The 14,467-nt window shown below is 38.5% G+C and overlaps 1 protein-coding gene across 6 annotated transcripts in view; it reads left to right on the top strand.

The window, feature by feature from the left end:
• LIN54 (lin-54 DREAM MuvB core complex component) overlaps nt 1-14,467 on the top strand; it is an 89,006-nt gene that overhangs the window by 36,469 nt on the left and 38,070 nt on the right. For all 6 annotated transcript variants that reach the window (XM_055384992.2, XM_004038899.5, XM_019025334.4 and 3 more), the window contains exon 4: nt 5,965-6,107. In XM_055384992.2, the coding sequence (XP_055240967.1) occupies nt 5,965-6,107 (143 nt within the window). The remainder of the gene's footprint in view (nt 1-5,964; nt 6,108-14,467) is intronic.

Below are 14,467 nucleotides of genomic sequence, written 5' to 3'. Positions count from 1 at the left end.
TAGCTAATGCTCTTTCAAAGTACCTTGAGATTTTTTTTTTTTTTTTGATGATTTTTGGGCTTCTCATTGAAGATGACTATCTTTTTCTATGTTTCAGTCAAGATGATTTTATATTTGTGTATAAGCGATTTTTTCTAAAATGCAAATCTGAACTTGTCATACCCTTGCTTAAAATTTTCTTGGCCTTGTTCATTTCTTCACCTGGACCCATCAGGATTAAGTTCAAATGCCAGTGCTTTCTTAGCATTAAAGGCATCTAGGATCTAATGCATGCCTTTTGACTTTCACTTTCAAAATAGTAGCTCCAAACCTACTGATTTAACTTATTGTAAGAGATCACCAAATGGATCTAAACTAAGTTGTAGGACTAAGGGTCTTGGCAAGGTTCCTTTTACATGGAATGCCTTTCTTTGCCGTTCCTCACAGCTGACTCATCCATTTTATCGCTTAGATTACCCATCTTGGAAGTTTTTGACTTCTAGGTTTAATCAGATACTCTTTCTCTGATCATTTCCTATTTATTTCCATAAAACTTGGTTATACTTACCAAGTACTTATCTTAAACTTCTGTTAAATTTCACACTGGCTTTGAGTTATCCATTAGTCATACTGTATTATAAATCTTGGTTTTCTTGTCTGTCTCCCCATACCCCTTATGATTTTTCATGATGGTAGTTTTTTTTGTTTTTTTGTTCATCTAGCTCTCTTTTTTTTTTAGACGGAGTTTTCGCTCTTTTTGCCCAGGCTGGAGTGCAATGGCGCGATCTTGGCTCACTGCAACATCCGCCTCCCGGGTTCAAGTGATTCTCCTGTCTCAGCCTCCTGAATAGCTGGGATTACAGGTGCCTACCACTATGCCCGGCTAATTTTTTGTATTTTTAGTGGAGATGGGGTTTCACCATGTTGGCCAGGCTGGTCTCAAACTCCTGACCTCAGGTAATCCGCCCACCTCAGCCTCCCAAAGTGCTAGGATTACAGGCATGAGCCACCGCGCCTGGCCTCATCATGTAGTTCTTTTAAAAAACTTATTTTTAAAAAATTGTGGTAAGATATACATAACACAAAATTTACCATCGTAACTTTTTTTTTTTTTTGAGATGTAGTTTCACTCTGTCACCCAGGCTGGAGTGCAGTGGCGTGATCTCAACTCACTAAGTGATTCTCCTGCCTCAGCTTCCCAAGGAGCTGAGACTACAGGCACACTCCACCACATCCGGCTAATTTTTGTATTTTTAGTAGAGAAGGGGTTTCACCATTTTGGCCAGGCTGGTCTTGAACTTATGACCTCAAGTGATCCACCCGCCTCAGCCTTGCAAAGTGCTGGGATTACAGATGTGAGCCACTGCACCCAGCCTCATCTTAACTGTTTTAAGTGTATAGTTCATTGGCATTAAGTACATTCACATTGTTATACAACCATCACCACCATCCCATCTCTAAAACTTTTTCTTTTTGCAAAACTGAAATCTTGTGCCCATTAAACAAAAACTCCTTATTCTTCCTTCCCCAATCCAGCATCTGGCAGCCACCATCCCACTTTTGTATCTACGTTTTTGTTTTTGTTTTTTTTTGAGACAGTCTGTCACTCTGTCACTCAGGCTGGAGTGCAGTGGTGTGATCTTGGCTCACTGCAACCTCTGCCTCCCGGGTTCAAGTGATCCTCCTGCCTCAACCTCCCAAGTAGCTGGGATTTAAGATGGAGTCTCAGTCTGTTGCCCAGGTTGGAATGCAGTGGTGCGATCGTGGCTCACTGCAACCTCTGCCTTCTGGGTTCAAGTGATTCTCTTGCTTCAGCCTCCCAAGTAGCTGGGATTACAGGTGTGTGCCATCACGCCCGGCTAATTTTTGTATTTCTAGTAGAGATGGTGTTTCACCACGTTGGCCAGGCTGGTCTTGGACTCCTGACCTCAGGTGATCTGCCCACCTCGGCCTCCCAAAGTGCTGGGATTACAGGTGTGAGCCACCATGCCCAGCCATTGCCCTTTTTTTTTGATTGGCTTATTTCACTTAGCATAATGTCCTTAAGGTGCATTTGTGTTGTAGTATATATCAGAATTTTCTTTTTAAGGCAGAATTATGTTCCATTGTATTTATGTATGTACTGTATTGATGGTTCTTTTATCTTGTTTCTCTCGCTCTTTCTCTTTCTCCTCTGTCCCCACCTTCCCAGAACCTAGCACAATTTTTGGCACCTTTTTTTTTTTGTTTGTTTGTTTTTTTGAGACGGAGTCTTGCTCTGTCACCCAGGCTGGAGTGCCGTGGTGCGATCTCGGCTCACTGCAAGCTCCGCCTCCTGGGTTCACGCCATTCTCTTGCCTCAGCCTCCCAAGTAGCTGGACTACAGGTGCCTGCCACCACACCCAGCTAATTTTTTGTATTTTTAGTAGAGATGGGGTTTCACCGTGTTAGCCAGGATGGTCCCAATCTCCTGACCTCGTGATCCACCCTCCTTGTCCTCCCAAAGTGCTGGGATTACAGGCGTGAGCCACTGTGCCCCGCCCCTATTTTTGGCACTTTGATGTAGTTCTGTGAATGCATATTGTTGCATGAATATGTATATCATGGAGGCACTATAGTGATACAGTAGGAGCTATTGGGAAACTTGGGTTTCCAGTCATGGGTCTTCTGTTGATTTTCTCTATGATCTTGGGTAAATACATTATTTTGTTCATCTTAGTTTAGTAAAATGTAGATACCAGCCACCTGACAAGACTTGAGGTGGTTACATGAGATAATAGAGGTTCTCATTATCACACCTCTCAAGGTAGAAGGTTGCTTCATGGGAGCAAGCTTCATCACAATGTAAAATTAATCTCTTAAAGAATTTGGCCTTACTCAAATATTCTAGCTTCCTGCCCCAGCCTATTCAATATGTGGCTTTATGGAGTGTGTCTCTTTTGATTCTTGGAGAATACCTGACAACAGAAATTGATTTCAAGGTCAAATTATGTAACTTGCATGCTTGCTTGAATCAGTGGAACTAAGGATAAATAGGGATTTGGAGGTTAGATTAGATAATCAGAAATGCTACCAGGATGAAAACCAAGCAGACCTTCAAAAAGAATAACTTGAATTTCAAAGGATATCAAGGTTCTTGGGAAAATTGATGAAATCTAGAAATATTTTGGTAGAAATGACCTGCTTTATGAGTATGTTGTGCCCATTTATCATTATCGACATAATTTATCATTTTGCTGTCATCCAAATTTTCAGAAGCAATCTCTCTCCCCAAAACTCAACAGCTGATTTTTTACTTTGTTCATCCTAAGAGTTAGTATAGTTGCAATTATAAACTGAATTTTTAAAAAACATAGGCCACAGAAAGATAGTAAAAGTTTTATTACTTTTAGTTTTGTAATTTATAATGAAACTTTTGTTCCTGTTTTAAGTGAATTAACATCAAGTTGCCTTTTTCTGATATCAGTTATCCTCAGGAATTGCGGATTTTCTGTATGAATTTTTTTTTTTTTTTTTTTAGAGGGATTCTTGCTCTTGTTGCCCAGGCTGGAGTGCAATGGCGCAATCTCAGCTCACCGCAACCTCTGCCTCCCGAGTAGCTGGGATTACAGACGCACGCTACCATGCCCGGCTAATTTTTGTAGTTTTAGTAGAGACGGGGTTTCACCATGTTGGCCAGGCTGGTCTCGAATTCCTGACCTCGTGATCCACCTGCCTCGGCCTCCCAAAGTGCTGGGATTACAGGCGTGAGCCACTGTGTCCAGCTCTATATGAATATTATTTGAAAGATATGTAATTCCTAACAAATATGAAATTATAGCAGTGGCTATAAATAATGAACATTTTATGAAACTGTGTCTTTACTGGTAATTTCTTTTCTTAACAGAATGGTTGTTGGGGCTTCACACTTATCTCACAGGTATTAGCTTTGGAAACCAGAATAGACAAACATGTTACTTTAGGCAGGCTGAATACTTTAGGGTGGCTCTCTAAACCTATTTGATGTAGATTCGTTTGGTTTATTTAGAATTGACTTTATGTAGTTATGATGTATTCAGGTTTTTAAAAAACCTGGCAGAATGTCATTAAAATTAATCTATGTACTACAAAGAAATTTTGAAAATTGTATTAAAAATACTTTAAAAATTCATGGATGGGGATAAAACTTGATTCACTTTTTAAAAAAGAAACTGTGCCAGCCTGGGCAACATGACAAAACTCCATGTCTAAAAAAAATAAAAAAATAAAAATAGCTGAGCATGGTGGCACGTGCCTGTGTTCCCAGCTACTCAGGAGGCTGAGATGGGAGGATCATTTGAGCCCAGAAGTTCAAGGCTGCAGTGAGCTGTGATCACGCCACTGCATTCTAGCCTGGTTGACTGAGGGAGACCCCTGTCTCAAAACAAAACAAAACAAAACAAAAGGCATACTTTGGCATTGTTATCAGGAAAAATGGCCCAGAAGCTGCTAAGCATTAGTTCTTTATTTTTGTCTAAAGTGAAAGTCCCTTCTTTCTCTCTTTCCCTTTCTCCTCACTGTCATGCTCTCTCCTTCATCTCTAGCTGGATCTATGAGTTTAATCATAGTATCTAAAGGTTAGAGCAGATTCTAGAGATAATTTAGTTATCAATCTTCTCTACTTCTTAGATGCTTGACTTTCCTCTTTAGCCAGTATATTTGATTATCCAGCGTCTGCCTGGGACACCTTTAGTGACTAGAAACTCACTTGTGTTGAAATAGTCATTTCAGTTGGAAATTTTTGTTAGAAGTTCTTTCTTAGTGCTGAGCTGAAATATTTTCTGTTTCTCTGCATTTGATGTGATACAGATTGGTTCTAATCCTTTAACCTGAGAGCCTGGATTAGTTAGGATAATCTTGGTTTTTCTGCCAAAATAATCTCCAAACCTCAGAAGGGTAAAAAGCCTGTTTTTTTTTTTTTAAATTCAATTTAAAAAAAATTTAAAAATTGATTATCTATATGACCATTGTGGGTTCAAAAAGGTATCTTCTTTTCATAGTAACTCAGGGACACAGGCTAACCAAGGAGCCGCCATCTCAGATGGCAGAGGAAAATAAACTTTGGAAGGTCTTGCATAGGCAGTAATAAATGCTGTGGCCCAAGAATGACACACGTCACTTCTAGTCATAACTCGTCTGCCAGGAGTAGTGACATGACTCTAACTTAACTACAAGATGGGGTGGGAGTGGTAGGAAGTGCAAGTGTAGTTCTACCATGTGTCCAGAATGGAAGAAAGCTAGAATACTTGGTGAATGGGAATAATGGCTATCACACAGTCTTCAAGAATTTGAAGATCTGTTATGTCTTTGTAGTCTTTTCTTACCTAGGATAAAAATTCCTGATATTTCAACTCAATGTAATATGATTTTCAGTTCCCCAAGCATCCAGACACTAGAGTTTTTCATGGTTGTTCCTGAAGGGTCTTGTCCAGAAGGGAACACAATATGGAATCTGGCCGGGGTGGGTAGAAAAACATTTTTTAATCCCCTTTGGCAGTCTAAAATCAGGTAGTATTAAACCTTTCAGTGTTTAAGTTAGTCCAATAACTATCTGTTTTATAAGTGTGGATTTCAATTGTACCTTCATGGTTTAAGTTCATATGGGAAGACAGCTATAGATAGTAGAATACAGAGATTGAAGTTTTAAGACTTGGGTTCGTGTTCTGACTTTCAGGAGCTGTGTTACACAGGGCACATTGCTTAGTTGCCCTGAGCTTTCTCTCTGATGGATATAACAACAGTATTGATGAACACATGAGCTAAACTGTTTTTGTAGAGTTTAATGTAAGCTGATATTAAGTATTACTAAGAAGTAGTGTTTTGTTTAGTTCTGCCTAGGTTTACCATAGTTCATTAGTGCCTCATTAAGTGTTGACATGAAATAACAAACATACATTCTGCAGTCCTTGTGAGTGTAGAGCATCATCACATAAATTTTTATACTATTATTGAAAAAAGTCAAACTGATGTGCTGCCTCTCATTTGCAGGTAGGGTTCTTTCACAGTCTACTCCCGGAACTCCATCAAAGACCATAACAATATCTGAAAGTGGTGTTATTGGATCAACTTTAAATTCTACAACACAGACATCAAATAAAATAGCCATCTCACCTTTGAAATCGCCAAATAAGGTAAAAAAATAAATTAGCCACAAATACCAAATATTGTGGTTGATGCCTTTATTTTCTTACTAGTCACTTCAGATACTTCAGTTTTAGTACATTCCCAAGCAAGTAATAGACATTCAATGAATACTGGATTAATTTAGTAATCAAGGATGTCTGACAGATTAAAAAGCTTACTTTAAACACATAGTAACATAGTAATCATTTTGCATGTGACTATGATTTCCATAGCCCATATGAATGTGGGTACAACAAAATCTTAAATAAATTCGATAATGTAGGTGTTTAGTTCTTCTTTAGTTAATATTTTAGCAAAATTATTGTATTTGTGGAAGGTACATATAGACTTATGATATAAAATATTAAATGTAACTTTAAAAAAATGGAGATCTGAACTTTTGCTTGGTAACAGGACCCAGAGTAGTAGAAATTGCCATCAAATGTTGGTAGCCATATTATCAGTGTTGTTTAAGCTTGAGTACATTTTATTGGAAGCATTCAAATGCTTTCTCATTTTATTGTGAGGCAAAGTAAGTCATCTAACTCACTTTCCTAAAACATACAGTTGTTATTGTACCAGCATAACATTTTGAAAAAGATATGTTTTAAAGGACATATTATTCAGATAGAAAGCCAAGCATTATTATTCTGTCAGGTTTCACGCTTGTGACTCTGGAAACAATACTGCCCTTTGCACCTGCTTTCTTTGATTTGTTACTGTTCATAAATAGAACAAACGTTAAACATTTGCCTTACATTTTTTAAAGTCCAGGTGTTGGTTTCTTTAATGAGCCTTGACTATAATGTACAAATATGTTATCTCATACAGTTTATTAAGGTCAAATTCTACCTGCATAACTTTTTCCCTAAATTGAATGAATTTGGCAGAAATTTGAGGGTAACTGTGCCATGCATAGTGATAGGCACTGAGGATAAAACATGAATAAGATAAGGTATTTCATTTCAAGGAATTCAATAAGGTAGTTAGACTGAAACATTAAAAATTGTCCTACAGAATTATAATGGTCATAGATGGATTAATGACTGCTGTGTGTTTGGCAGGGAAGGTTTATACAAAGGAGCTTATTCTTGAAAGGTCTTAACCTTAAACGTGGGTTGGACTTAGCTCCAGATGAGCAGAAGGGGCTTTCTGGATTGAGGTGATACTTTACATAAAGGTGTAAAAGTGTGGCCTTTCAGGAAGCCTCACTGATTTTTGCAGTGTGAGAGCCAAGGGTGCTAAGGTTAGATGGACGGTTTCATTATCTTCAGGGGAGTTTGGACTTCTGTGGCTTCTCATTGCTTCTAGGACAGTGATTCTCGCCCTTATCTGCTTATTGGGATCACCTGGAGAGTTTTAATAAATACCGACGCCTAGTTCTCATCCCCAGAGATTCTGTTTTCATCTCTCCAGACTTGACCTGGTATCAGGATTTTACAAAGCTCTTTAAGTGATTCTAGTGGGTAGCCTAGATTGGGAACCACTGCTATAAATAATATGAAATTTGCATTTTTAAAAATACGAATCTTGTGGCATTATGAGAGATAGTTTGGGGGAAGGTGAGCCTGTATTGTGGGAGAGACCAGTTAGGTTAGTGATTCTCAACCTTGGCTGCAGTTAGTACTGGGGACCTCTTGAGAAAACTAATGGCAGGCCCCTACCTGACCCCATTTAAATCAGAATCTCTAGGCTGTGGCCTGTGTGTTAAATTTAATCTTTTAAAAGTGTAGGCCAGGGTAGAGAATCACTAAGAGATTATTGCAGTACTTCATGTTTGAACTACACTAGTAGCTCAGGGGCTAAAGAGGAAGAGAGATGTGTTGAAAGAGGTTCAGTATCTTAGGGGGAGAATCTAGGATGACTCCTGTATTTCTGACTTAGATAACGGGGTAGATGGTAGCCCTATGGACTAATTTGACTGGTATATGGTTTATACCTGATGACATGCGAATAGGAACTGGCTTTATTTTTTTCCCATCCTTGACTTTAGCCCTGCCATATTGGATCTTCCTTTCTTGACTTTTGGCAAGATTTTACACTTAACTATAAGAACAAGCTTGTTTTAGTCTGAGACCAGCCTGACCAACATGGAGAAACCCTGTCTCTACAAAAAAAATACAAAATTAGCTGGGCGTGGTGGCGCATGCCTGTAGTCCCAGCTACTCGGGAGGCTGAGGCAGGAGAATTGCTTGAACCCGGGAGGTAGAGGTCGCGGTGAGCTGAGATCCCGCCATTGCATTCCAGCCTGGGCAACAAAAGCGAAACTCTGTCTCCAGAAAAAAAAAAACAAAAAAACAAAAACAAGCTTGTTTTGGTGATTAAAATTCACAGGTGTGAAATGTACAGTCAAAAGCTTACATCCGGTTGAAAGCTTATCTGTCGTTCAGGTGAGACCTAACCATGGCTCAGGGATCCGCGGTGGAGAAGAGGAGCATGATCTGTTTCTTCACTCTTCAACCTCCTCTCCCTTTCTGATTTTGTCTTCTGATCAGAAGGAAGATTAGAGGAGAAAGGACAAGGTTTTGTTTGACTGAGACTATTGTAATCCAGCTTCTGGTGCCCTCTGTGTGACACGTGTCCAAATGTGGACTTATGGAGATATTCACTCAGGATGGTTTTTTTGGAGCCCTTCCTGTGGGTTATTGCCACATTGCCAAGTTCCCTGTCAGGGATATGGTGTACTCTCCAGCTGCCTTTTGCAGCCTCCCTTTAGCTCTTCATTCCTGTAGTCTACGCCTGGCACTCCTGAGTGCCTTTACTCCAGAAGGTACATGGCTTTGGCAGGGTCCCATCAAGATGTCTTAGCCCTTCTGCAGCATCTACATGGCCAGTGGGAAACCTCTAGAACTCAGTGGTAAAAGTGCAGCTTGCCTAACTGCTGTCCTCTAAATCTTTGCCCTACCATTGTGACAGCTGCAGCCCTCTTCTTTCTTGCAGAATTTTCCAGGCTGGGACCAGTTTCTGTGTTCACATATTCTCTGAATAAACTCTTGAGGATATCTGTCAGGTTATCCCAGGAACTCTCACTGCATTTAGTTCTGGTGGTTAAACCAAGATACAGCTAAGTTTCTTTTTTCCTTTTTTTTCTTTTTTCTTTTTTTTTTTTTTGAGATGGAGTCTTGCTCTGTCACCAGGCTGGAGTGCAGTGGCGCCATCTCGGCTCACTGCAACCTCCGCCTCCTGGGTTCAAACAATTCTCCTGCCTCAGCGTCCCGAGTAGCTGGGATTACAGGCATGTGCCACCACACCCAGCTAATTTTTCTATTTTTAGTAGAGATGGGTTTTCACCATGTCGTCCAGGAGGGTCTCGATCTCCTGACCTCATGATCTGCCTGCCTCGGCCTCCCAAAGTGCTGGGATTACAGACGTAACGGCTAAGCTTATTTATCTTAATAAGTTGATAGCCAAAAAAGATTCAGATGTCGGGGCTGGGTGTGGTGGCTTATGCCTGTAATCCCAGCACTTTGGTAGGTTGAGGTGGGCAGATCACCTGAGATAGGAGTTCGAGACCAGCCTGGCTGACATGGTGAAACCCTGTCTCTACTAAAAATACAAAAACTAGCTGGGCATGGTGGCACATCCTAGCCACTTCGAAGACTGAGGCAGGAGAATTGCTTGAACCGGGGAGGCGGAGGTTGCAATGAGCTGAGATTGTGCCACTGCACTCCAGCTTGGTTGACAGAATGAGACTCTGTCTCAAAAAGTAAACGAAACCAAAAAAACCTAAAGATTCAGATGTTAGTTTCTCCTTGCAGTTGTCACCTACTCTGTCTCAGAGGTGTTTTTTGTTGTTGGTTTTTTTTCCCCCCTCACTGAGATGTAAAGCCTTGGCATTCTCCATGTTTGCAAATTCTCTTCTATTTATGTCTTTTTTTTTTTTTTTAATAGGAGGTAGATGATAGGGATACCATCTTTTAGTAAGTCTGGCATGGATGTCCTTTTTAGAGTGTGCGGGAGTTTGTCATTTTTTGTTTAGCTTTGGGGCCTCACTTCAGCCAGATTCTGAGATAGCAGAAAATATCCCATCCTATCTCATACTAGAATATAGCAGTACTATAGGCTTGGGCAGAGAGATGTTTAGTTTTTGGACATTTTTGTCATTGAAGTACCCACAGATTATCTAGACGAGGATGTCCATTGTGAAACTGAATGCAGGCAGTCACTGAAACTATGGATATAGATGAAATCACCCAAGGAGCATCAGATTGTATGTAGAGTGAAAAGAAAAGCAGGACTGAACCATAAAATACTAAGTGTTAGTAGAAGAAAAGGAGCCAGTGGGAGAGAGTAAATGATAAGGGAATTATTAGTAGAAACTAAACAAAATGTGAAGGGAAGATAATTTCAAAAAGGATACTAGGCCACAATTTCAAATGTCATAGAAAAGTCAATTACGAAAATGACTAAAAAGTGAGGATTTGCTGAAGATCTCCTTGTTTCTATTGATAGAGGCCAAAAGGAAAGCTGAAGCAGTCACCCTTCCCTACCCACCAGCACTCAACAGTCTCACTGCTATCTGCCTTGAGTCTGCTGAGACTCCTCTCATTATTTATCTTTGTTGATACTGGGTAGCCTCAACCACCCCGACTCAGATCATCTTTCATCTCCCGCATCTAATCTCCTTAAAGCTCTTGCTATCTTCTGACCCCTTTTCCACCCATGCCTCTCTTGAAGTCCTTCCACTGCGCCTTCTCTGGAGTTCATAATCAAAATAATAATTCCCTAAATTCACAACCTTTTCATTGAATGTTCCTTTTATCTCCTTGCTGTAATGGATACCTGGGTCTCCCTGAGGACCCTGCTTCTCCTGCAGACCTATTAAGTGATGGCTCTTTTTCTCCTTCAGCTCTTATGCCTCCAGGCCTGGAAGCCTAGGTGTTTCCCATGATTATTCTCATTACAATTTCAGACTGTTTTCACTCCCTCCTCCAGCTTTGAATCTAATGTTACTAGGTTTGTTGTTGGGAAATCAAGCATGGCTAGTGTTTTCTCAATTTACTTTATATTGTAATTGTCTCTTATTACAGGACAGATTTCTTCTATTATATTTATTTTCTAAAGTAATCCTCGGTTTTCTTCAATATTTATTAGATATGCAACTAAGCATTAAACTAATAAAAATGTGATTCTGCTTGTTTTACTTTATTCTTAATTAGATTTTAGCAATGCTGTTATCTTTTACTTTAATGTGACTTTTGTAATCTTACTCTTAGACTCTTAGTATTATTTTTTACATGGCCCTTTTCAATTTCTCTCAGAAATACAAGAAATACAGTTTTCTTCAAAATTTTTCTTTAAAAAAATTTATTTTTTCTTGAAGACGGAGTATTTTTTCTTGAAGACGGACTCTCACCTCTGTTGCCCATGCTAGAGTGCAGTGGCGCGATCTTGGCTCACTGCAACCTCTGCCTCCCGGGTTCAAGCAATTCTCCTGCCTCAGCTTCCCCAGTAGCTATGCCACCATGCCCGGCTAATTTATATATTTTTAGTAGACATGTAGTTTCGCCATGTTGGCTAGGCTGACCTTAAGTGATCCACCCAACTCAGCCTCCCAAAGTGCTGGGATGACAGGCATGAGCCACTGCACCGGCCTTTTACATTTTTTTCTTTTTTTTCTTTTTTTTTTTTGAGCAATAAAGCTTTTTAATCACCTGGGTTAAATTTATTTTCATTCACTTAACAGCAAGCTCCTCCTTAACAAAGTAGCTTAATAGCCAAAAATCTATCCATCTAATTTACAATAATAGAAAAAGAATTTTATGACAGTCTTAATACCTGCAGAAGAATCCTGATATCCAACCTCCATTTTGGTTGAAATACTTGAACCCACAAAAATAGAAGGACACTTTCATAATTTGAAAAGGGAGAAAAATATATCAAACTTTATGTAATGGTACAGTCTTGAACAGGGATTCCCACTTTCAATACTTGTTTAATTCTACTGCAGGTCTGAGTTAATGCAATAAGGCAAGAAAAAAGAGTAAGTGGCTGGGGGGCGTGGTGGCTTACACCTGTAATCCCAACACTTTGGGTGGCCGAGGTGGGAAGATCATTTGAGGTTAGGAGTTTGAGACCAGTCTGGCCAACATGGTGAAACACCATCTCTACCAAAAATACAAAAATTACCCAGGTGTGGTGGCATGCGCCTGTAGTCCCAGCTACTTGGGAGGCTGAGGCAGGAGAATTTCTTGAATCTGGGAGGTGGAGGTTGCAGTGAGCCAAGATTGTACTGCTGCACTTTAGCCTGGGCAACAGAGTGAGACTCCGTCTCAAAAAAAAAAAAAAAAAAAAAAAGAGGGAGGGAGGAATAAGTGTATAGAGGTTCAAAAGAAAGTTAAAAAATGTCATAATTCACATATTACATTATTATATACATAAAAAATTAAGACATTTACTATGGAACTATTAGAATTAATGTATAAATTATAAATTTAGCAAAGTGATTAGATAACATGGTCAATATAAAAATATTTTAAACCCTTTATATTTAATGTAATTGTTGATATGATTGGATTTAAATCTTCCACCTTACTAGTTTTCTCTTTGTCTCATCTTTATGTTCTTTCTTTAACTGTTTTCCTGCCCTTTTTTGGTTAATTGAAGTTTTTCATGATTCTATTTTATCTCCACGATTGGCTTGTTATAAGTACAAAGATTTTTTTTTTAGTAGTTGCTCTACAATCAAATATACATTTTGACTTATCACAGTCTACTTTCCAATTTATATTACTTAATGTAGGGTAAGAAACTTACAATAGAGTGTTTCCAATTTCTCCCTCCTGTTCTGTATGCTATTGTTGTTAAACATTTTATGTTTACATGTTATAAATTCCATAACCCATTTTACTGTTTTAGCTTTAGACAAAATTACCTTGTGAAGCAATTGAAAATAAGAAAAACAAGTCCTTTATTTGCTTTCATTTTAACCATATCCTATATACTACCTTGCTTTGGGTAGGTCCAAATCTCAGGCTGGTGTCGAATTCATCTCTGAAGAACTTTTTAAAATGTTTCTTTTAATGAAAGACTACACAATAGATTCTCTCAGCTTTTGCTTGTTTGAAAAATTTGTATCTTGCCATTATTTTTAAAAGATATTTTCATTGGGTAAAGAATTGAGAGTTTTTCTGCGAGTACTTTAAGGATGTCATTTATTGCCTTCTGGATTGCATTGTTTCTGGCAAGAAGTATACTGTAATTTTTAATACTTTTTTCTATGTATATAATGTCTTTTTTTTCCTGTTTTCAAGATTTTCTCTTTATATTTGGATTTCTGCGTTTGGACTATTGTGTGTCTAAATGTGCGTTGTGTGTTTTGTTGTTGCTCATTTCTTTTTTAAATATATATTCTGATTTGAAATCTTCTTGGATCTATGATTTGATGTCTTTTACTTTCAGAAAACTTGGGTCACTTTTCTTCAAATAGTTCTTAAACTTAACTTTGATCTTCTCATTTTAAGACTTCAGTTTTAAAGATTTTAGTATATTTAATAGAGTTCCACAGCTCTTGGATGCTCAATTGTTTTTCTCCCTAGTTTTTTTTTTCTTTGTGTTTCAATTAAGATAATTTTGATTGACATATATTTAAATTCATTGATTATTTTCTCAGTTGTTTGGAGTCTACAAATATGCTTATTAAAGACTTCTTCATTTGTGATTTTTTTTTAATTTCTAGCATTTTCATTTGGCCCTTTTTTTATTTATGCTATCTACTCATCTGTCAAGCTACTATTTGACTCTTAGAGTTCCCATCTCTCTGCTGAAATTCCTTTTATATTCATTATCTGTTGTCCGTCTTTTCTACTAGCTTGATTAATTAATCATAAAGTTCTTATATGATGGTTGTAACATCTGGATCATCTCTGAGTCTGGCTCTCATTTTATTACTAGAATGTCCGTCTGGATTTTAAGTTTAAAAATAAATTTTTTTAAGTTTATACCACTGCAGTAGAGAAACCATATTCTATTAAAAGTAGGTAACTTAGTGCAAAGAGTGAATCCAGGTCAGTGATTCATACCAAAACTGATTAGAAAAAGTTGAACTTTTAGAGCTGAAATTCAAGGGAATATAAAGGTCTGCTTTGGTTCTGTGGGATTGGGTCAAATAAATGAGGGTTAAGCCAGATGTAATGGCACACACTTGTAGTTCCAGCGACTTGGAAGGCCGGGGTGGGAAGATTGCTTGAGTCCAGGAGTTCAAGGCCAGCCTGGGCAACATAGCAAGACTCTATATCCAAAAAAAGAAATGAGGGTTAGGTTCCTAGAGAGCTCTTTCTTTCCCATTCATAAAGGTCTTATGGTGGGTAAATACTCCTAAAATGTAAGGCCTGGTCACACTTTGTGTAATGTTGGATGAATAAATGTA

Source organism: Gorilla gorilla, chromosome 3, assembly GCF_029281585.2.
Source record: "Gorilla gorilla gorilla isolate KB3781 chromosome 3, NHGRI_mGorGor1-v2.1_pri, whole genome shotgun sequence".
NCBI lineage: Eukaryota > Metazoa > Chordata > Mammalia > Primates > Hominidae > Gorilla > Gorilla gorilla.
This window is presented reverse-complemented; position numbering and strand designations above follow the sequence as displayed.